We start from the raw sequence: 24,741 nt of genomic DNA, 5'->3' as shown, positions 1-24,741 counted from the left end.
TGGTTTCCCCCCATGCTGTTCTCGTGATTGTGAGTGGGTTCTCACAAGATCTGATGATTTTATAAGTGTTTGGTAGTTCTTCCTGTGTTCATTCTCCTTCCTGTAGCCTAGTGAAGAAGGTGCCTTGCTTCCCCTTTGCCTTCCATCATGATTGTAAGTTTCCTGAGCCACCCGCTACCCAGCCATGCTGAACTGTGAGTCAATTACATCTCTTTCCTTTATAAATTGCCCAGTCTTGGGCAGTTCTTTATAGCATTGTGAAAACAGACTAATAGAGTAGGTAATGGTCATCTGTGAAAAAGATTTTAATTACAAGCTAAATTTAGTTTGTCTTAGTTTTAAAAATATTTATTTTTATTTTTGAAAATTAATTTTAATTGACAAAAATTATATATATTGTATACCATATGATGTTTTCAAATATGTGTATACATTGTAAAATGGCTAAATTGAGGTAATTAACATGCATTACTTTCTATACTTTTTGTGGTGAAAACACTTCATATTTACTCTTAATGATTTTCAAGAATACAATACATTGTTATTAATGGTAGTCACCATATGGTACAGTAGATCACTTGAAATTATTCCTTTGATTTAGCTGAAATTTTTTGCCCTTTGACCATCATCTATCCAACCCCCTACCCCCACTCTCTGTCCCTGTTAACCATCATTCTACTCTCGCTTTTTTGAATTCAACTTTTAAAAATTCCACATGTAAGTGAGATCATGTGGTATTTGTCTTTCTGTGCCTGGCTTATTTGGCTTAACATAATGCCTTCCAGGTTATCCATGTTGTCACAACTGACAGGATTTCCCTCTTTAGAGAGGAATGCTCTCTATAGAGAAATGCTCTATTCCCTATATGAGGACAATTCCCGTGACATCAGAAACCATGGATGCCAGAAAGAAACTTCCATAATAAGGTGTTTATTTAAAACTACTCAAATTCACTAGGATTATAACCAGGCTCTGTTACTTACCCACTGTGGACTTCAAGCAATTTTCTGAATCAGAATTTCATTTTCTTTATCTTTAAGAGGGGGACTATAATTACAGCTACTGTAATAGATGTGTGAGAATTGATACAGTACTATATACATAAAATGCCAAAGAGCGTGTCTGGCTAAGACATGTTAGCTAATATACCATCATGATCCTCAACAGCCACAAAATAACAGTAACTTAATACACTGTTATAACTCACTGGAGCACGTCCCTGTTTTGTGCATTCCTCACGCACAGAGACTTGGAAAGGGGAGGCTCTTACCAAAGGGAACTCTGCTGTTCTGCAGCCGCTTCCTCACATACATGGAGCCTTTGAGAGCAGGGGCCTGGAGGGGAATAACAGAGAAGGTCCCCAGATATAGGGAAGGATCCTGGAACAGACCTCCCCACACCAGCTGTGATTATCATCGCAACTGCAGTCTCAGTGACACTGTCTGCAAAGGGGTGTCTGACAAGGTCCCTACAATTAAGGCCTTGTCAATGAAGTGAAGTTTTCCCACTGACCCACCTGGAGTAACCTGAAAGGCACAGTATCGGCATCTGCTCAGCACAGGATCAGCCTCTGCTCAGCATGCCTCCTGGGACCAGGCCCTTCACCACTGGGCTCTATGGGCTCTAAATGGAACCTAAGAGATGATCTGTTCCCAGCATTAACATTTACGAATGAAAAAACTGAAATTTATGGATAATGAGGAAAGTTTCTGCAGCCATTTGTGGCAAATCTAGCAGTGAAGAGTCTTCCAGTTCCCACCCCTCATGTCCCTCTTGTTTTCATCGCTCTCCACAGAGAAGAGAAACACACTAGGGGAAAGCCCCTCTGCTTCCCGATCATGCCCACTTTCATCCCAAACCTCTGTGTGTTTTCATTCTCCCCAATTCAGAGACCTTCACTGAAATTTAAAATGCTCCTTCAGGCGGGGTGTGGTGGCTCACGTCTGTAATCCTAGCACTTTGGGAGGCCGAGGCGGGTGGATCACTTGATGCCAGGAGTTCGAGACCAGCCTGGCCAACATGGTTGAAACCCCGTCTCTACTAAAAATACAAAAATTAGCCAAGCGTGGTGGCACACACATGTAATCTCAGCTACTCAGGAGGCTAAGGCAGGAGAATTGCTTGAACCCGGAAGGTGGAGGCTGCAGTGAGCTGAGATTGAGCCACTGAACTCCACCCTGGGCAATAGAGCAAGACTCCATCTCAAAAAAATAAAAAACAATAAAAAATAACATAAAAATAAATAAAATCCCCCTTCAAACATCAAAGCACAACAGGCACTCCCATAACTGAGGAACAAAGAAGTAGGGAAGCAGTGTTCATGCTAATGATTAGGGAATATTCAGAGGAAGGATTCTACCCAACTAGCAATGCAACGATGATGTTTTAGAAACAGAGAGAAATACATATAAACCAGATAAAAGAACCCATGAACTTAGGAAATGACATAAAGGAAACTTTAAAATCCTAGAAAAAATATGAGGGTGATGGGAAAAAAAATTAAGTATTCAAAAGCTGCTAAATGTTACAAATTCAATTTATTGATAGAATTGTAATCAAGGAACAAATATGTTATAAAAAAGATATCCTGAAATTCATTTAGAGTAATAAATAGGAAAGTATAATCAATAAGTTATGTTGGAAAAGTTTGTCATGAAAAGATGGAAAGTTCATTCATGAACTTTCGTATATGCAATGCATTTCATGTAGTAATAAAAAAGATAAATAATGAAGTTACGAGCATAGAAATAACCTGATAAATAAAAGAAATAGAACACAGAGAAAAGAAAATCATTATATTATAAATAAAAATAAAGTACCTGATAATTTGATGCTATAAATTTGGTGGAAAATTTAGAATAATTTACGGAACGGTGTTGTGGAAACTAGGTAATTATTTGGAGGCTATAAAGTTGTTTGACAATTTTTACACACAAACAAAATAAGTTCTAAACAGCTGGACAATTAATTATGTTATAATAGAAATTTCATGTTTTTTGAGAGGTCTTAGGATTTCTTAAGCAAATCAAAAAAGAAAAGAAAGAGGCCGCGTGTGGTGGCTCATGCCTATAATCCCAGCACTTTGGGAGGCTGAGTCAGGCGGATCACTTGAGGCCAGGAGTTCGAGACCAGCCTGATCAACATGGTGAAACCTGGTCTCCACTAAAAATACAAAAATTAACCAGGCGTGGTGGTGCACTTCTGTAATCCCAGCTACTCTTGAGGCTGAGGCAGAAGAATCGCTTGAACCTGGGAGGCAGAGGTTGCAGTGAGCTGAGATCGTGCCACTGCACTCCAGCCTGGGAAACAGAGTAAGACTCTCTCAAATTAAAAAAAAAAAAGAAAAATTAAATGAATTAAATTAAAATAATTAGAAATTCTTCATGCATAGCACAGCATAATTTAAAAAATAGACAAACTAGAAAAATATTTAAAAATACATGAGAAATACAAGGTTAAATTATTACATGGACCATTTATAAATCAATGGCTAAAGACAGGATTCACAGAAATAAAAAACGAGGAATATATGAAATTACTTGCAATGTCATGTTAAAATGAGAACATTTTGTAACACTTTATGCCTATCAAATTGGCGAGGTAACATTTTAATTTATAAATCTGCTGTTGTAAAAATATAGCAATAAAATTATACTTTTTTCTTTTACTATTGGTGATTCACTTGTTGTGGAGTGCAACTTGGCTACAGGCTTCAATATTCTTGAAGTGTTTTATACCCGCTGATCCCCCAAATTCAAGTACTAAAATGTAATTGCCAATGTGATAGAATTAAGAAGTTGGGCCTTCAGGGAGTGATTAAGTCATGAGGGTGGAGCCCTCATGGATGGGTTTTGGGCCTTTATAAAAAGACTTGAAAGGGTGAGTTTGTCCGATTCCATCCTTTCCACCATGTGAGGACACAGTGTTATGCTCCTCTGGAGGATGGAACAAAAAGGCACCATCTTGGAAACAGAGAACAGCCCTCACCAGACATCAGTCCTGTTGGTACCTTGATCTTGGACGTCCCAGCCTTTAGAACCATGAGAAATCAATTTCTATTGTTTATAAATTGCCCGGTCTGTGGTATTTCGTTTTGGCAGCAGAAATGGACTAAGACAATCCCCCAAATTGTTTTTTAATATTCCAAGAAATAATCAGAAGCACAAATAATGACTTAAAATAACTTGATAATTCTATTTTGATGAAAATAATAGGCAACACACAAAATAGGGACATGGTGTAATGAGCTATAATAGTATATTATGTTGCTATTATTTTTTGTTATTGTTGATGATGACGATGATATATTAGCTTGCAAATTTTGTTCGGTGCTGGGAATTGTTTTCAGCATTTTATACATAATAGGATGTCAATTCTCATACACCCAATGAAGTAGATATAAACCCCTTTAAGGATCAAGGAAATGAAACTCAGGGTGCTTAAGACTATTCCTTAAAATCACATAGAATGTAAAATGATAGAGGCTGGATACAATCACAATCATTTTGACTGTTGTTTGTTGAATGCTTTTTGTATAAAATTTTTCAAAAACCAGAAATGCAGAAAAAATAAGAAGGTATGAACCAGGCCGCGGCTCGCGGAGGCGCTTCTCTGAGCATGACGCGTGGACTCCGCTCCCGCAGCCCGCCCGCCCGCCGGTCTAGCAGCCACCTCCCTCGCTTCCTGGGCCCGCCAAGCGAAGGCCAGTGGCCGCAGCGACACGGCGCGGAGAGGGCGGGCGGTGGGAGCGCGGTCCTCTATATGGCGGCGGATCTGTCGGGCCTGGCTGTCCGGCTCTAGGGCTCGGCCGCCGCCCGCCCCCGTGGGGTCTTCTGCAAGGGGCTGACTCGCAAGCTGCTGTCTTCTTGGATCTGGCCTGGCGGCTGCGCATCAACTTCCCCTACCTCTACATCGTGGCTTCCACGATGCTCAACGTCCGCCTACAGGTTCATATTGAGATCCATTGAAGGCCCTCCCGGACTGACGAAGGTGTGACCTCAGGCCCACCGCATCCAAAAACACGAAGCATGAGGGACAGAAGAGGGCCCCTCGGCACCTGCCTGGCACAAGTGCAGTGGGCCGGAGGAGGTGACTCGGACAAACTATCATACAGCCTTAAGAAAAGAATGCCGACGGAGGGCCCTTGGCCTGCAGATGCACCCTCCTGGATGAATAAGCCTGCGGTTGATGGAAATTCACAGAGTGAGGCATTATCACTGGAAATGAGAAAGGATCCAAGCGGGGCTGGCCTCTCGCTTCCCAGTGGCGGCGCAGTTCTTCCATATGTGAAAGAATCAGCTAGAAGAAATCCAGCCTCAGCAGCCACTCCGAGCGCAGCTGTGGGTTTGTTCCCTGCTCCAGCAGAGTATTTTGCTCGGGTGTCCTGCAGTGGTGTTGAAGCTCTGGGGCGGGACTGGCTGGGAGGAGGGCCCAGGGCCACCCACAGCCACAGGGGACAGTGCCCCAAAGGAGAGCCTCGGGTGTCACGACTGCCATGCCATCAAAAACTGCCGGAAATGGGAAGTTTTCAGGATGACCTACCAAGTGCTTTTCCCAGTGGTCTGGGCTCTGAGTTGGAACTCTCTTGCCTGCATTCCATCCTGTCTGCAACACTGCACGCGTGCCCCGAAGTGCTCCTGAATGATGAGATGAAAGGCATTTTCCTTGACCTTTTAAACCCCATGTTTTCAAAGCAAACAATACAATTCAAGAAAATGTTTAAAAGCACCTCAGATGGTCTGCAGATAACACTCAGGTTACTGGCGCTGCAACATTTTGAATTAGCAAATTCATTATGCCATAGTTTAAAGTACAAGCAGAACAATGCAAGTAGATTAATTTTAAGAGATGTCTTAGAATGATTTCTTTCGCATTAAGTCTGGATGCAAACTATGCAGCCCTTAGGTTCCTGGTGTGGTTTGTACGACCTGGCAGACTTAGATGAGTTTAAATTCAAAGCCGGTTGATGCGGAAGGAAATTTTTTAGCGTGTGTTAAATTGTGCTTTAAAAGACATATAAAAAATTGGGAAACATTTCAGGAGACGATGATAGCCTGTATAAATATCAGATTAGAACATACGGATTTACCATGAAGTTCTGTCTTCAACACCCAACACTGTCTAAAAGGGCTACTGTCCCAAATCCTGTGTGTCCCTTCGGCTTGTCTGATCACCCAATGGAAGTGGATACTTGTGAAGTCTACACTGCTGCACTTGGCGTTAAATCTTGCTGAATTCATGGTAAGCTATTATCATTTCTACATTTTGTAGAATGATTTTGGTCTGCAGCAAAATTCTATTTCACTTCTCACACCCCTTTCCTTCCACTTGAAATGCAATTTAGACAGAGGCATTGTGGTGAAAGTTGCAATATTAAGCTTACCTTTAGAAGATCCCTTCTCAAACTCGGAACCCTAGCACTGTTACCTTAAAAATGAGCTAGAGAAAAAAATAGCTCAGTTACAGAGAAGCAAATCAAGTTATTTCCCACATAAAAAGTTTCCCAGATTCTAGGAATTGCAGTATCTTGTACCCTAAAGTTTTTCCAGGTGACTCCTTTGGTTGTCTGTTGATAACTTTGATAAAGGTCATTTAAGGGCATAAGGTTTTAAAGACTCCCAAAGTGAGACTTAACCATTTTCGGGATTAGTGATTGCATATACCAGTTTATGTTGTGTGCTGAATTACTATGCCATGTGCTATTTTAGTGTTTGGGGAAAATGAAAAATAAAATTTGTTCTTTAGCTTAATAAATATGTCTTATTAAAAAATACAGTGACCTGAATGACAATGAAAATGCAACACATCAACATTTGTGGGCATGTATAAAGCAGGGCTGAGAGAGAAATTCATAGAACTAAATGCATAAATTAGATGATGAGAAAATTATCAAGCCAATAATTTAAGCTCCCACTTGAAGTACATAGAAAATAAGAGAAAAAAACCCACTCAAAATTAGAAGGAAGGAAATAATGACTACAATAGCAGAAATCAATAAAATTTAAAACAGAAAAACAATAAAGAAAACCAATGAAACAAAGAGCTGGTTCTTTAAAAAGATCTATAAAATTCACAAACATCTAGCAAGAGTGACAAAGGAAAAAGGAGAGAATTATAGATTATAAATATTAGGCATGAAACAGAAGGTATCACTAAAGACCTTGTAGATGTTGAAAGTATAATAAATGAATACTACAAACAACTCTAAACACATACATTTGTCAACTTAAATGAAATAGACCACTTTCTTGAAAAGCATAAACTACCACAACTTATCAATATAAAACAAATAATGCAAAGAGCCCCACATAAGATCTCCAGGCTCAGATGGTTTCACTGGAAAATTCTGCCCAAAGCTTAAAGAATAATAAATACCAATTCTATATATCCTCTTCCAGAAAAAAGAAATACAAGGGGATACTTCTCAAGTGATTTTATTTATTTATTTATTTATTTATTTATTTATTTTTACCACTATCAGAATAATCACATTTATTTACTTACTGTCTTATTCCACCATTTATATGTAAATTCTATGGGTAAGGGCTCTTACATCCCACACCTCTAGGTCTACAGAGCCTAGAGACATGAGGTATAAGGAAAGCACTCCTTGACCCTCCCTGGCCAGGCCACATGAGTTCTGGATCTGAATTTAGAGCCACAGACTTTAAGCAGTAAAATAAACCTGAGGTTTTCTAGAGGCATTGAACTTTCTCCTTTTATAGACAAGAATGCGCCTAAGAATGGAGAGTGGCTTCCTGTATTAACCCGGCCACTCAATAGAGACTAAGCCCACAATGACCTGAGTCAAAAAGTCTGCAACTTTTTCCCCCCAAATCCCACCTTCTCCTTCTCTCAACTCATTTTTAAAAGCTAGTATTACCTTGATACCAAAAACAAAGACACTTGAAAAACAAAACAAAACAAAACAGGAACTACAGACCAATATCCCTCATAAATATAGACACATAATTAAGCAATATGTAAAAAGAATTATATACTATGAGCAAGTAGGGTTTATTCCTGGAAAGCAAGGCTTGTTCCATATGTGAAAATCAATGTAACCTACCATATTAACAAGATGAAGAAGAGAATCACATAATCGTATCAATTGATGCAGAAAAATCATTTGACAAGATGCATGATAAAAGCTCTGAGAAATGCCAGGTGGGGTGGCTCACACCTGTAATCCGAGCACTTTGGGAGGTGAAGTGGGTGGATCACATGAGGCCAGGAGTTTGAGACCTGCCTGGCCAACATGGCGATACCCTGTCTCTACTAAAAATACGAAAAAATTAGCCAGGTGTGGTGATGCATGCCAGCTACTTGGGAGGCTGAGGCATGAGAATCACTTGCACTTGGGAGGTGGAGGTTGCATTGAGCTGAGATTGAGCCACTGCACTCCAGCCTGGGTGACAGAGTGAGACTCTGTCTGACAAAAAAAAAAAAAAAAAAAAACCTCTGAGAAAAATAAGAATAGAGAGAAACTTCCTTAATTTGATAAAGAGCTTTTACAAAAACTCCAACACTTAACATTATACTTAATGGTCAAAGAAAGAATGTTTTTCTCCTAAGAAAGGGAATAAAGCAAAGATATCTGCTCTTACTACTCTAATTCAATATAGCACTGGAAGTTTTAGCCAGTTTAGTAAAGCATTTAAAAAAAGGCATATTGATTGGAAAGGAAGAAATAAAACTGCTCACTTTTGCCGATAGCATGATGGCTATGTGGAAAATCCAAAGAAATCTATTTTAAACCACCAAAATCAACAACTCCTAGAACTAGTAAGTGAATTCAGCAAGGTTGCAGGATACAACATAAACATACAAAAAAATCAAGTGTACTTTGAGTGATGAACACTTGGATATAAAAATTAAAAATACAATAAGTACCATTTATAATTGCTCAAAAAAGGAAGTACTCATTTCAAATTCTAACAAAACATTCATAAGACTTGAATGCTAAACATTAGAAATTCTGATGAAAGAAATCAAAGATCTAAACAAATATCGAGACAAATCATGTTCTTCAATTTGGAGACTCAAAATAGTAAAGATGTTAATTCTTCCCAAACTCATATATAAAATTCCTATAAAAATTTCAGCAATTTTTTTTGTAGATGAATACAAGATTATTTTAAAATTGTCATGGAGATGCAAAGGAACTAAAATAGCTAAAACATTTTTGAAAAAGAATTACCAAGTTGGAAGAATCAATCTACCCCATTACAAGACTTATTGTGTAGCTATTGTAATCAACAGCATGTGGTATTGGTAGAGTGAAAGATACACAGACAAATTAAACAGAACAGAGAACTCATACCCACATAAATATAACTGACAGGTTATTGACAAAAGCATAAAAGTAATTCAGTGTGGGGAAAGGAAGTTTTTTCAACAAATATTGCTGGAGCATTTGCATATCCATAAGCAAAGTTGAATGGTGACATGAACCTAATACTCCATACATGAATTAATTCAAAATAGACCATGGACTTACATGTAAAACTACAAATCTTTTAGAAAAATACATTAAAACCCTTCAGGACCTAGGGCCAGGCAAAGAATATTTTAAACTTTACAACAAAAGCATCATCAATAAAAGTAAAAATTGATAAACCAGATGCTATCAAAATTAAAGAAAAAAATTTTGTTCTGTGAGTGACCTTGCTAAGAGTATGAAAAAACAAACTACCAACTAGGACAAAATGTTTTGAAAGCATACTATAGACAAAGGATTAGTATCTAAATTACATAAAGAACTCTTAAAACTCAGTAGTAAAATAAACAAACAGAAAATGGGCAAATGATATGAACATGCATTTCACCAAAAAGCACAGACAGATGTCAAATAAGCACAAGGAAGGACATTTAACATCATTTGCTATTATGAAAATAAAAATTAAAATTATGATGAGCTATTACTATACACCTATGACAATGGTTAAATAAAAAATAGTGACAACTCCAAATTCTAGTGAGGATGAAGGGAAATTCTTCCCCTTATTTACTGTTAATGGGAAAGTAAAATGGTACAGCCACTCTGGAAAAAAGTTTGGCAATTAAAAAAAATGAGACTGGCAGTGCCATACAACTCAGCAACTGCATCCTTGGGCATTTGTCCCAGAGAAATGAAGACTTGGGTTCACACAAAAACCTGCACATAAATGTTTAGAGCAAGTTTATTCATAGTGGCCCCAACTGGAAACAACCTACATGTCCTTCAGTTCATGAATGATTAAACAGTCTGTGGTACGTCCATAGCACAGAATACTATTCAGCAATAAAAAGGAATACACTATTGATATGCACAGCTTCCTGGATGAATCTTCAGAGAATTACAGAGTGAAAAAAGCCAATGCTGAAAGGCTACAGAATGCATAATTCTGTTGATATAACATTCTTGACATGACAAAACTATAGAAATGGAGAATAGATTCAGTGGTTGTCAGAGATGAAGGAGGGACTGGGGGCAGGAGGGAGGTGGGTGTAGCTAGAAAAGGAAAACTTGAGGGGGCTTTTACAGTGAAGGCAATGCGTCTTGACTGCATCAATGCTAATATCCTGGTTGTGATATTGCAATATAGCTTTGCAAGATATTATTGTTGGGAGAAACTGAGTACATGGAATGCAGATCTGTGTAAATAATATCTTAAAATTATTTGTGAATCTACAAGTATCTCAAAATTAAAATTTAACAATACATATGTTCTACCTCTATCCACTGAATATTCCAGGAAACAAAAATCTAGAAGCAACAAGCACTCCTGTTGTCTACATTGTGGACTCTAAATGTCACTTCCATCTAAAAGGAACTAGGGATCCTTAGAGAAATGGCTTGTTCCCTACCTGGTGCAGGAAATGTACCAGGAAATGTACCAGATGAGCCTGGAGCATCTTGTTATAACAGATGCCAAGGAGCCATCAGGGACTACTGGGCACACGTGTAAAGGGTCCAGACGCCAACATGAAGAGGCTCTCATTGGCCAAATATGGGATAATTTGAGCTATAAAAATAATAACTGGAATGTTTTGAAACATATCAAATATTTGAAAAACTCAAGACTTTATAATAATATTAAGAATGCTCATTAAGCAGGATGTGGTGGCTTGCACCTGTAATCCCAGCACTTTGGGAGGCCAAGGCTGGAGGATTGCTTGAGGCCAGGAGTTTGAGACCAGACTGGGCAACATGGTGAGACTTTGACTCTAGAAAAAATAAAAAAGTCAGCTGGGCATGGTGGCACATGCCTGTAATACCAGCTACTTGGCTGAGGTGGGAGGATAATTTGAGCCCAAAACTTCGAGGCTGCAGTAAGCGGTAATTGCGCCACTGCACTCCAGCCTGGGCGACAGAGCCAGACCCTGTCTGTCTAAAAAAAAAAGCCCCATTTGTTTCCTTTGGAGGATGCTAGGGAACCAACTGATTGCTATGACAATTGGTAAATGAAGGAAAAGAATCAAGCAGTGATCCTACATTTCCTGCGCAAACAATACTGAAGACTCCAGTGATGAGGGGAGGCTGCTGCACATACAGTCACCTCTGCCCTGACCTCCATGCTTTGGCTGTTCAATCTATTCTCAGCGCTTCAGGAGATGTTCCTGTTAAACAAAAGTCAGATCATGTGACTCCTCCACTCATATCTGCCAATGGCATCCCAGTTCACTCATAACATGGACCCAAGCCCTTACATGAGCTAAAGGGTCAACACCATCTGTCCCCACTGCCTCCTAACGCGGGCCCCTCCCTCACTCTCATTAGCCATCCTGGCCTCTTGCTGTTTCTCACACTCAGCACATGCAGGCCCCAGGGCCTGTGCACTTGCAGAGCCTTTCCCAGATTCCCCTGTGGGGAATCTTCCTCACTTACCCAGCGCTTGGCTCAAGCGTATCCTTATTAGAGAGGATTCCTGTTTTGTGTATCCACTTGTGGTCCCAAACCTCACATGGTTCCATCTGATTCTACAGACCGCATGCTTCTCCACTAAGCTGGATTGTGTCAGGGACTAAGTGGAGGGCAAAAAGAAGAAAAAGACATAGTCCCTGCCCTCCACGATCTTCAATTTATAGCAGAAAGCCAGGAACACACACACACACACACACACACACACACACACACACACACACACACACACAGCCTGCTCAAAGTGAGTCTGCCCTGAAACATGTGGGAAGCTGGCCTAGCTCTGCACAAGAAGGGAACTCTGTATAAACTGACTTAGCAGAGAAGGTCATCCGAGAGGAAATGAACCCTGTGCACTGAGCTCTGAAGAGCAGGAGGGCTGGGGTGGTACAGGGGATGGTGGTGTTTGTGGGACTGAAAGTAAGATTATCTGGAATTATCTGGGTGGGTCCAATCTAATCCCAGAAGCCCTTAAAAGCAAAGAACTTAGCCCGGAAGCAGAAGACAGTTGCATGCACGTACTACAGTTTGGTTATTCACTTCCCAGTAGATGGACATTTGGGTTGCTTCTAGTTTGGGGCTGCTGTAAACACTTTTGTGCAAGGCTTTTTGTGGACATGTGTTTGCATTTCTGTAGATGCTGTGGTGAAAAGGAAGAGGTATGTATAAATGTTTTAAGAAACTTGCAAACAGTTTTCCAAAATGGTTGTATCATTTTACACCATACAGTAACGTATGAGAGGTGCTGTTGCATTAGCAGTGATTAGCCTTTTTCATTTTAGCAATTCTGGTAGGTCTGTATTCGTGTCAGGGGGCAATTTTGATCTGCACTTCCTTGATGATTAATGATGCTGGGCATCTTTTAATGTGCTGATCTGCCACATATCTTATTTTGTAAATTGTCAGTTCAAAGCTTTTGTACATTTTAAAATTTGGATGTTAGTCTTTTTATTATCGAATTGTAGCAACTTTTAGAAAATATATTCTTAACATAAGTCCCTTGACAGATACATATGAATATTTTCTGTCAGTCTGAGATTTGCCTGTTTCTTAAGAAAGTCTTTTGATGGTCAGAAGATTTAAATTTTAATGAACTCAAATTTTTCAAAACAATGTGGCCAGTGCTTTCTGTCAATTCCTTAACAAATTTATGTCTACCCCCAAAGTCATATTCTCCTAGTTTTTCTTCTAAAAGCTTTCTAGTTTTACTTTATTTATGAGTAGGCCTGTGATCCCTTTTGGAATAATTTTTATATAGGGTGTGAAGTAAGGGTTGAGGTTTGTTTCCCATTTTTTGAAAAAAATTGTTTTCTTTTCGTATTGAATTGCTTTTGGGTTTTTGTTGAAAAAATCATTTGACCATATATACATGCGTTTATTCCTGGAATCTTTTTTATTGATTTATTGTGTTGTCTTCACCACTACATTATGATCTTGAAGACTGTGAGTTTATTCTAAATCTTGAAGTCAGGTAGTTTAAGTCCTCTAAATTTCTTCATTTTCAAAATTCTTTGGGCTATTCTAGGTTGCTTTTCCATATACATCTTATATATTCTGGATTGAATTTCCATATATATTTTTAAATCAGCTTGTTAGTTTCTATTTTTAACAACCAACTAGAATTTGGAATGGTATTCCATTGCATCTATAGATATATTTGGAAAGAAGTCATCCGTTAACAGTAGTTTTATTTTTCTCAGCAAAGTTTTAGTTTTCATTAGTTTTCTTACACACTTTTGTTAAATGTATCCCTATGATTTTGGATGCTATTATAAAAGGTATTTAAAATGTTTAATCTTCAAATCCTACATAATTATGCATGAATGTACTATGGGTAACTTTGGGTTTAACCAACATGGATTCACAGAACTTTTTGGATTTGTATATTTACATCTTTCCTCCAATTTGAGAAGTTTTTGGCCACTACGTCTTCAAATAATTTTTCTGCCCTTTTCTCTTTCTTTTGTCTGGGGACTTCTATAATGTATATGTGTTTGGTATATGGTGTCCCATAGTCTCTTAGGCTCTGTTTACTTTTCCCCACTCTTTTCTTTTGCGCCTTAACTTGATAGTTTCAATGGACTTATCTTCAAGTTTGCTAATTCCTTCTTCTGCCTTTTTAAGTCTGCTTTTGTATCCTTCCAGTACATTTTTCTATTAGGTTACTCTATTTTTCAGCTCCAGAGTTTCTATTTGGTTCTCTTTACAATTCCAATCTCTTTGTTGATATTCTTATTTGTTTATATATTGTTTTCCTGATTTCCTTTACTTCCTTGTCTGTGTTTTCCTTTAGCCCTTTAAGCATATTTAAGACAGCTGTTTTGAAATCTTGATCTAGTAAGTCTGAGACCTGTGTTTTTTCAAAGATGAGTCTGGATATTCATTTTCTTGCTTTGAATGGGCTATGCATGTTTTCCTATTTCCTTACATGCCTTGTGAGTTTTTGTTGAAAACTGCAATTTGGATTAAATGGCCACCTCTCCCAATCTTTGAAGAATGGCTCTGCACAGAGGAAGACCTTTGTTAATCACTCTAGTGTAAAGACTTAAGGTCTTTTGGACATACACCTTCCATGGGCCTATGTGTGTGCTATTTTTCCAAATACCCCACATAGACAGCTGTTATTAATGTCTTAATTTCCCTAGGAGATTCACTCCTGCCTCTTCTAGAGGCCTCAGCATTCTATTGCATTCTTTAATCAAAAACCTCTTTCTGCTGGCATCCCTGGTTCTGTAGTGTGGTACATTTTTCACAAGCCATACTCACTGCTTCTTGCAGATTCCACTACTCTGAGATTTGAGCTAGTCACTTTTGCCATCTGAGTTCTGATTTAGGCCACACAAAGACCAACTCCTCAGCCACCTCCAACAGGTGAGAGTGTTATGTATCTGGTCTTCTCTGCATTTTATAAGTTGAGGTTTCATGGCTGCTAGGTATATTTCGTAACGTATTTTATTTTATTTATTTATTTATTTACTCCACTATTTACTATTAAAACTTTCTAAGCCTACAGATATTTCCAAGGAAGGTCTTGGAGAAAATTAAGTAGAGGCAGTAAAAAGCTGACATAGAGATCCACATGGAGATTTGCAGGAAGTCATGGCATTATGACAGTAAAATAAAAGTTTCTTTGTCCTCATGCAATTCAATCGTTCTTTTAACAGGCATTTACTGTGTGCTTACTCTGTAAAAGTCATTGGAGATAAAGCAGGACAAAGTGGAAACAAATCCTGCCCTCATGAAACTTACAATCTAGTGATGAAGGAGAGAAATACACAAATAAGGATGGTATTTGGCATGCCAAATGATAATGAGAGCTGCAAGAAAAATGGGGCAGGAAGTTGGTAGGGGGTGGTGGTTTGGGGGTGGGTGTCAACACTGTTCCTAATGGATGATCACTACAAGTGATCTGGGGAGACATCATTGACAAGGTGACATTTCAGCAGAGATTGGAACAGAAGACAGACCATCATTTGGGTATCGGGTAGCAATTCAAAGCAGAGGGAAGAGCAAATGCCAAGCCCTGGGGCAGGTGCATCTTCATGCATTCAAGGAGCAGCAAGGTGACCTTTTAGACTGCAGCACAGTGAGTGAAGGCCCAGCTCTGGAGTTAGATCAGAGAGATAACCAGTGGCCAGCTCAGCCTGGACTTCATGGGTGATGGGCATGTTTTGGTTTCTACTCTGATGAGTGGAAATATATTGGAGTTTTGAGCTGAGGAGTGACCTGGGAGGTTATTCTGGTGCTGACTGGAGCACAGACTCGGTGCAAGGACAGGAGAAGGAATATTGTTAGTAGGCAGCCACGGTCATTCTGTCAAGAAGTGATGGTGTCAAGAACAGATGAAGGCAAAGAAGTGGTAAGACACAGGCATATCCTGAAGGTAGGGATAGAGGCTTTGCTGATGGGATGGAGAAGAGGCAACAGGGGAATAAGTCAAGAAATACCACAAAGCTGTATTCTGAACACCTGTCAGGATGATGTTGCTTTCACAGCAAAAGGGTACTGAGGGACAGTAAGTTTGGAGAAGTCTAAGGTTTGGTTCTGACATGTCAATTGTCCACATGAACAGTTAGTTTGAGAGGAGTTAGTTTTCAGGGGCCTTTTAAATATCAAAGTAGAAATAACCAGTGCTCAGGAGGATATAAGGGTCTGAGGCTCAAGAGAAAGGTCATAGCTGCAGGTATAAATGTGATGGCTCATCGGGGAGTGAGCTGTCCAAGTTCTGTGCAGATTTCAAGGGGTAAATTCAATGAGCCTGTTTGTGGCCACAGCCTTCCTCAGGCTTCCCAGTATCCACATTACCACAAAAAGCCTCAGTGGTGATCTACTTGAGTCTGTCCCCACATGTTGGGGCTTGAGTTGTGCAGAATCCCCATCTTGCTCCCTTTCTCCAACATGACAAGACCTCAGTTAGCCAAAATGTCCTGAAGAGGACTGAGGAATTTGGTCTGAATCATCCCACAAATTCATGGTACAGGAAATAAATGCTGCTCTTGTCGTTGGTTCTAGAAAGATGATATCGGCCGGGTGCAGTGGCTGATGCCTGTAATCCCAGCACTTAGGGAGGCCGAGGCGGGCGGATCATGAGGTCAGGAGATCAAGACCACCCTGGCTAATATGGTGAAACCCCGTCTCTACTAAAAATACAAAAAATTAGCCGGGCATGGTAGTGGGTGCCTGTAGTCCCAGCTACTCCGGAGGCTGAGGCAGGAGGAGAATGGCGTGAACCCAGGAGGCAGAGCTTGCAGTGAGCTGAGATGGTGCCATTGTACTCCAGCCTGGGTGACAGAGTGAGACTCTGTCTCAAAAAGAAAAGAAAGAAAGAAAGAAAGAAAGAAAGAAAGAAAGATGATATCAACCAATGTTTTGCCATGAGACTTTGCTTTGGATTGGGATTTTAACTCTGGACTCTGGCTCCAGGTCTCTTGCCTTCCTCTTTACGAGGTTAACTGGGGATGGTTAGCCATCCAACCAAGTCCTCATGTTTCTGAGAGTCATTCCCAGCCATATCATCCTATTAACCATTGAATCCACTGTCTACCACTGCCCAAGGCTGGGATGCAGTTTTTTGGTTTTTTTTTTTTTTTTTTTTGGTTAGCTTCATTGAGATATAATTGATAAAAATTATGTCTTTAAGGTGTACAATATATTTTGATGTGTGTATAAGTTGTGAAATGATTACCACAAACCAAGCTAATTAACATTCCCATCAACATACATAGCATTTTTTTTTTTTTTTGAGACGGAGTCTCACTCTGTCACGCAGGCTGGGAGTGCAGTGGTACAATCTTGGCTGACTGCAACCTCTGCTTCCCAGGTTCATGCGATTCTCCTGCCTCAGCCTCCTGAGTTTTTGTGGTGAGAATATTTAACATCTACTCTCTTAGCATATTTCAAGTATACATTAACTAGAGTCTCTATGTTCTACATTAGGTTTCCAGAAAGTTACTCATTTTATATTTAAAAATTTGTACCCTTGAACCAACATCTGTCCATTTTCCTCACCCTCTGACTGCTGGTAACCACTCTTCTGCTTTTGGTTTCCATGAGTTCGACTTTTTCGGATTCCATGTATAAGTGAGATCATTTAATATTTATCTTTCTGTGTGGCTTATTTATTTCACTTAGCATGTCTTCCACGTTCATCCACATTGTCACAAATAGGATTTCCTACTATTGCTTGAACCCAGAAGGTGGAGGTTGCAGTGAGCCAAGATCACACCATTGCACTCCAGCCTGGGTGACAAAAGTGAGACTTCATCTCAAAAAAAAAAAAAAAAAAAAAACTTTGAAAAGAAGTGAGGATTTGAGGCTTGGCACAGTGGCTCATGCCTGTAATCCCAGCACTTTGGGAGGCTGAGGTGGGTGGATCATTTGAGGTCAGGAGTTCAAGACTAGCCTGGCCAACATAGTAAAAGTCCCTCTCTACTAAAAGTACAAAAATTAGCTGGACATACGTCTGTAGTCCCAGCTACTCAGGGGCTGAGGCAGAATAGCTTGAACCCAGGAGGTGGAGGTTGCAGTGAGCTGAGATCACACCACTGCACTCCAGCCTGGGGAACAGAGTGAGACATTATCTCAAACTAAAATAAATAAATAAAATAATAAAAATAAATGCAGATTTGGGACAGTGGGGACACTTACTTAGCTGATGCACAGCACAGGTGAGCAGTCCTTCTTTTGTGACCATGAAAACATAATTCCCAGGAGCCCACCTTGGGGTCTCCTAGAAAAAGCATGTGGGCTGCTCACCAGCTGCATATCCACCTTTCGTTTCCTGCACTCTCAGGAAGATGGGAGTTCTGGATTCAGCTGAACTGAGTCCAAGTTCAGACTCTGTGACTCACTGGCTGTGTAATTCTGGGTAAGTTACTTGCTCTCCTTGAGTCCCGTATCCTCCATGGTAAAATGGAGAAGTGGAGTTATTGTAAGGATTTGAAGGCAAGGCAAGAGTTAAAGACACACACACACACACACACACACACACACACACACACACACACACACACACACACACACACACACACAGAGAGAGAGAGACTGGCCGCTTCAACAGCAACACAGGTTTATTACTAGCAAAACCCTGCGGAGGGGGAAACCAGCTTAGTGTCAGTGCCCACTGCCGCTCACAGGCTGGGGTAATCATGGGGCTGGGAGGGAGGGCTCTGGACAGTATAGCTTGCTGCTCAGTAGAAGATGATAAGGATGTTCCTGAAGTCAGGCTGTTGGGCCTTTGCCCAGCAGGATGTGATAAGGATGTTTCTGCAGTCAGGTGGTTAGGACGTTTCTCACAGCCCGAGTTCCCATGGAATGTTTTACTCCAACCAGGATCTGCAAAACAGCAAGGGGTTTACCAAATAGTGCAGCTTAGACTAACAGTAACCTCTCCCAGGTAGACAGTTCTTCAACAGTAAACTTCCCTTGAGCACCTACACTGTACCAGACATGGTGCTAGGACCCAGGCCACAGGAGGAACAAGACAGATGAGGCCCCTGCCATCCTGGTACTCATGTCTGATGAAGGAAGCTAACAGGTCGTAAGACCAGGTCAGATGGTGGTGGTAATGAAAGACATTACCAGAGTGAGATGAGCTAGAAAGAAACTGAGGGAGCTGTTCCAAACACAGTGACAGGGAGAGACCCCTCCAAGACGTGACCTTTGAGCAGCAACCTGAGAGATATGGGGTGGGGGGAGGCATGGAAAAGGAACTGCCCCTGAAGCCATCCCAGGAGTAAAGACCCAGCACGAGGTGGGCAACAGAATGGCCTGACCTGTGCGTCCTTCATGCTTCCTTCCTCAGTGGTGCCCAAACAGAAACATGGGGCAATTCTACGCAGGGTCCATGGAGGGAGCAGAAAGCAGCCACAATGAAGAGCCACAGTGGGGATGAAATCTGGCCCAACAGTGAAGCTAGAAGCAGGTGCTGCTTACCACTCACCACAACACAGGTCATGAAGCATACCCAGCCCCTGAAGGCACGTCCAGGGCCAGACCAGCTGGCTGGGCTGCCAGCATCCTAGTAGAGATCCCAGAAGATCAGAAAAGCTGGTTGAAGGTGGGGGAGAAAAGGAAAGCTTCAGAAAATTCCATAGGACCCATGACACTTAGCATGGACTTCCCCTGAGTGGGATCTGTTTGGCATTGCTTGTTCTAAAGAGTTGGTCCCACCACCCCCACCTGCCCGGTGCCCAACCAGGGGAAAACCTGGGATAAGGTCCACAGAAACAATCCCTGTGGAATGGGAAAGGGTGTTCTCATCCAAAACCAAGGGAGGAATCCCACAAAACACCACTCATAAGGAGCAGAGGTGCCTACAGGGAGAAAGAGGATTCTGCTGCTCATTGGGGAATCTGCTTTTCATCAGGAAAAGGAACATGCAGGATGCAGAAGCAAAGTGGACCCTGAGCTGTGGGGTTAGGGGAGCTGGTGCTGACACTGTCAGGGATGAGCCACAATAGGAGGCTTAGAACCCCTTACTTAGAACACACTAACTCAGAGGGCACCTGAGTGTAACCTGAGATGGTCCCTGAAGACTTTTCATCCAAGCAGGATCCCTCCCTTGCCATCTCCAGACCTGCCCCACAAGCTCCCTCCCTTTTCTCCTGGCTGTTGTTCACTCCTTCCAGGAAGCCTTCCGCAGTCATCTCTAAAACGTGGCTGACTGTCCCTCCTTTATCCAGAACCTCCCATGGCTCCCCAGAGCCCTCCAGATCAAGTTCAAGTTCTTTGATCAGACACTTGATCTCAAGCTGCATTCTACCTCCTGAATTAAGATCCCAGAGATGCCCACCTTGCTTGGCACAAGTGCGTCAATGAAGTCCAAAGTCTTGAATGTGGCCTTGGCCTTGAGGACGTCAACACCCTGGCTAGTGAGGGTGCAGTGCCACTCCAGGATGATGGTGTCTAAAGTTGAGCACCAGGTCGCAGGCCCTGCAGAAGCGTCTCCCCTCAGGAGTGAGGTAGTACAGGAAGTCTGTGCACAGGCAGATCTGCTGGTGCCATTACACTATGAGGGCATGGAGCTCCAAGATGGTGGCAACATAGTCACTAGAATTCCTACAGGGTAAGGCTGGGGAGAGGAAGTAGCTGCATAACACATATGATACCCTGCTAGCACTTCCCAGCCAGAGTCTCAGGACCACATGACATCCAGATACAGGTGCCCTCTGAGCACACTTCTCTCTCTGCCTCCCACTCTGAGCTGCCTCCTGGCCCCACATGGGCAGCCTGGCCCAGGGCTTAGCCCAGTGGGTGTTCAGTCCATGGTGTTGACTGCTCCCTGGGCCAGGAGAGCCCTTGGTGGCTCTGTGACTCCTCCTGTGGAACCTCTGACTCTGCCTTGGGACCTCCCAATTCCCATGGGAAGCCCCCGTGGCTCTGGATTGCCCCACCTTGCCTGGGATCCTCCAGCCCCGTAGGCCTTACTCGATGCCTTAGCCCTCCCAGAACATGACATGTTCCTCAGAATGTGGCTGATGTCCAGGGCCATCTGTGGATGTTTGCTGGGGGCCTCTTGCTGTTCTCTTTTATGGTCTGTAGGGCAGGGAAAGGCCAAAAGAAGAAACCAATCCAACCTCAGAATGGACAAAATGCTCACTGCCACAAATGGCAACCATTTACAGTCAGCAGTGCTTCTGGAAAGAAAGGTTTCATTCTGCAAAACGCTCCTTGTTGGCTTCTTCCTGAAGCCAGGGAAGGGTACCAAGCCCAGCTTACCTGCAGTGCCTACATTAGCATCTGTGCCTAGGATGTGCGATGGGCCCCTGCTCCCACTGCAGGGTTGACGTTCCCTCCAGCTGGAGACCTGGGCTCCTGACACCACCTGGCCTGTTTGTCCTGCTCTGGATGAGGGTGGAAAGGCTGTATCTGGCATTTTCCTAGGTCCTTAGTTTCCACCTTGTAGACATCCAGCAGGAGTGACCATGCCCAGCCCAACACCTGAAATGGGACTCCCTTGTAGAGCAGCTGAGACATCTACAGACAGAAGAGTGCTCTGGTGAGACAGGCCACAGGGGTCCCCAGGGAGGGTTGGGGGCCAGAAGATTCTGAAGGTTTCCAGTCTTGGGCTCTGTGGTTCCTCAAAGAGGTTAAGTTTATCTAAAACCAGGCCTCCCCTCCCACGATTCAAAGAGTGGGTGAGTGCTCTGCGTCAGGAACTCTGATCTGGACCTATTTTTTCATTTAGGTCACCAAAAGACAACCCCTAACCCCCAAGCTAGGGATGTTCCAAGCTCTGGCATGAGATTTTCTTCTAGCAATGTGATGCTTACAGGGACAGGTAGAAAAGCTGGTGATCAGGCCTGCTGTCCTCCGGGTAAGGACAGTGTGCCACCCATGCTCTGAGAGGCCGGTGGTGCCAGGCCACAACACTGGGTGCCTGTACCCCTGGCTCTGCAGACACCGGTCATGGAGGCCCTCCCCTCTCCACATTACCCTCTTGCTGCTCCTATATTTCTTCTAGTTATTAAACAATTTGGGCCATTTTTCTGTGCATCCGTTCTGACATTTTTGCTCTCAGATGAAACATGATAAAGGAAGCCAAGCCGCCAGTATTCCTGGAGGGGACCCTGGGTGCTGGGTCTTGGGCTCCAGGGCCCTAATGGGACTGAACCAGAAGGAGCCAGGGAAGGGCAAACACTGGGGCTGAGGCCCTAGGACCCAATGGCCATTGGTGGCCGGGACTTATGGCCCCAACACACCCTGTCCTCAGGCCACAGATACCATGGGCTTCGGTCAGGTCCCAGCCTCCCAGTAGTGTCCTGGTACTAGCAGGTGCTGACCCCTGAGCCACAAGCACAATTCTGGGTTTTGGGTTTTGGTAAAGCCACCTCAGGGACAGAGTTCTGGGGTTGGATTTGGCAGGAACCATGGTGCCTCCCAGGGATGGTGTGTCACTCCTACTTGCCACAAAATGTGCACACAGGCTGTCCCACTGTCCAGCCCATCCTGCTGGACAGGATGGAGGAAGTCAGGGAAAAGGCAGGGTGGACATCTGGGGTGCAGGGAGAGGCAGGTGCATGCTGGGAGGTCAGACCCTGCAAGGGCTGTGGGGGCATCAGGTGGGGTGGGCTCCAGGTGCACCCTCAATGCACTGGGTGGGTCTCAGGCCAGGCTCCCTGGACCCCGGCTGGGTGATGTGGTCACTCCCTGGGGGACTGCTGTCAGGCCCTGGCCACCCACCCTGGGCAGCACCGTCCTATCTCAGGACTGGACTTTCTGCATCCTGAGACAGGACAATACTGTCCAGGCCTGACAGACTGGGAGGACCTGCCAAGTCCTCCATCCCTAGACCAGCCTCCCACACAGCAGGGACAGTCTCTTAGCTCTACCTTCAGGGCACTGACTGATCCTGCTCACTCTAAGGCAACCAAGGCAGAGCTGAGGACCTGTGCCAGGCTGGGAGCCAGTCCCCTCCCTAAATGGGCCTGAGGGAAGCACCATCCCTGTCCCAATCCGCTGCAAGTTTCAGCCCAGGAGACACATAGCGAAGGGAGGATGGAGCCCCTCTGCTTCCTGACACTGGAAAAGCGGGACCCAGGAGAAGAGGGAGTGCAGGGCTGGCAGGGGACACTCCAGGCCAATGGAGAGCTCCAGCTGCACCATGGGGCTGCCCCTCCTGGGCCGGAGGCTGTGCCCTCTGCAGGATCTGAGAAAGTCCAGTCCTGAGATGAGACAGTGCTGCCCATGGTGGGTGCCCGGTGCCTGACAGCAGCCCCCCAGGGACTGACCACATCACCCGGCTGGGGTCCAGGGAGCCTGGGCCGAGACCTGCCCAGTGCACTGAGGGTGCACCTGGAGCCCACCCCACCTGATGCCCCCACAGCCCTCACAGGGTCTGACCTCCCAGCATGCACCTGCCTCTCCCTGCACCCTGCTGCCCACCCTGCCTGTTCCCTGGCTTCCTCCATCCTGTGCAGCCCATAGACTGTGACCATCTATCCGGCCACTGTGGCCCTTCCTTTCCCTTTGTCCTGTTGGAATCTCTGAGCAAGATCTCCCAGGTCCATCCAAACACCTGCTTTGTCCAGTTTTCACTGGGCCTTTGGGCACTACTGGGCCATCCCAACTGTCCACAGGGCCCTCAATAACGTGCATTGCACCTGACATCCCCCAGCAGTGCTCAGCAGCCCCTGCTGACCAGGTCCAGGTCCCTGCTGGCCATATCCCACACATCAGGTCCTCCCTGACCACACCCTCACTGATTAGAACCCCATGACCAGGCCCCACTAACGAGGCTCTTGCTGCTAGGCCCACAGTGTCCAGGACCCCACTGACCAGGACCTTACTGACCAGGGCCTCACTGACCAGGTCCTTACTGACTAGGCCTCCCTGACCAGGTTCTTACTGACCAGGGCCTCACTGACCAGGTTCCACTGATCATGACCCCATTGCCTGGCACCATAGATGAGGCCCCACTGACCAGGCCTCCAGGGAACAGGCTGCCACTGACCAGGCCCCTATTAACCAGGCCATAGGTGACCAGATGCCCCTGACTGTGATCCTAGTGAGTAGGCCCCACTGAATAGGCACCCACTGCTCAGACCCCTGCTGACCAGGTTACCCCACAGACCAGTGCTACAAAAGCCACCACAGAATGCGCTCTCTCTGAACAGGCCCCCACTGATTAGGTTCCACTGACCAGGCTGCGCTGACCAGGGCCCCACTGACAAGGGCCTCACTGATGAAGACATGGCCAGCAGGCCCTGCTGACTAGGTCCCATGTGACCAGGCCTCCACTGAATAGCACCCCTTGGGCTGGTCACCAGTGACCCGGCCCATGCTGACAAGGCCACCACTAAGCCCCAGCTGACCAGGTCTCCATTGACAAAGTCCTGCAGCCTAGTTTTACACTGATCAGACACCAAACAAGTGGCTGCCACTAGGTCCCCACTCACCAAGACCCCACTACTAGATCCCCCTAATGAGACCCTCTCTAAGCAGACCCCTGCTGACCACGCCCCCAATAAATAGGCCTCACTGACCAAGTCCCAGCTGACTAGGTCCACTGATGAGGCCCACACTGATCAGGGCCCTCATAACCATACCAGAAGGACAAGCGACAATGAGATATTTCATATGGCAGGAGTAGGAGCAAGACAGAGAGAGAAAGGAGGTGCCTCATCCTGTTATACAACCAGATCTCATGAGAACTCACTATCAGGAGATCAGCATCAAGAAGATTAACCACTGGTGAAGGAAACACCACCCACACCACCGCCCACTGTTTGCAGGCAGAAGCCTCCTGCAGAGGCAGAGCCTCTTGGGAAACTTCTACCATGGCAGTGCAGAAGGGAAATATGGGCTTGGAGCCCCCACACAGGAGGTCACCATCCTCC

The 24,741-nt window shown here is 43.9% G+C and overlaps 1 protein-coding gene, 1 long non-coding RNA gene and 1 pseudogene across 2 annotated transcripts; 2 read left to right on the top strand and 1 right to left on the bottom strand.

The window, feature by feature from the left end:
* Positions 1-4,761: 4,761 nt before the first annotated feature.
* Positions 4,762-4,967, top strand: LOC129524733 (small integral membrane protein 10-like protein 2A; annotated as a pseudogene).
* Positions 4,968-4,994: 27 nt separating this feature from the next.
* Positions 4,995-6,753, top strand: LOC101141666 (putative protein FAM220BP). Its single transcript, XM_004048055.5, has one exon. The coding sequence runs from the start codon at positions 5,028-5,030 to the stop codon at positions 5,859-5,861; it is 834 nt and encodes a 277-aa protein (XP_004048103.4). The 5' UTR covers positions 4,995-5,027; the 3' UTR covers positions 5,862-6,753.
* Positions 6,754-18,453: 11,700 nt separating this feature from the next.
* On the bottom strand, positions 18,454-22,426 carry LOC101142047 (uncharacterized). The gene is made up of 3 exons (XR_008668615.1): positions 20,196-22,426; positions 19,344-19,450; positions 18,454-18,736 (listed from the first exon to the last, which is right to left on the bottom strand). It is a non-coding gene; the product is annotated as an uncharacterized lncRNA (long non-coding RNA).
* Between the last annotated feature and the right edge of the window lie 2,315 nt (positions 22,427-24,741).

Source organism: Gorilla gorilla, chromosome 13 (assembly GCF_029281585.2).
Source record: "Gorilla gorilla gorilla isolate KB3781 chromosome 13, NHGRI_mGorGor1-v2.1_pri, whole genome shotgun sequence".
NCBI classification, from domain to species: domain Eukaryota; kingdom Metazoa; phylum Chordata; class Mammalia; order Primates; family Hominidae; genus Gorilla; species Gorilla gorilla.
This window is presented reverse-complemented; position numbering and strand designations above follow the sequence as displayed.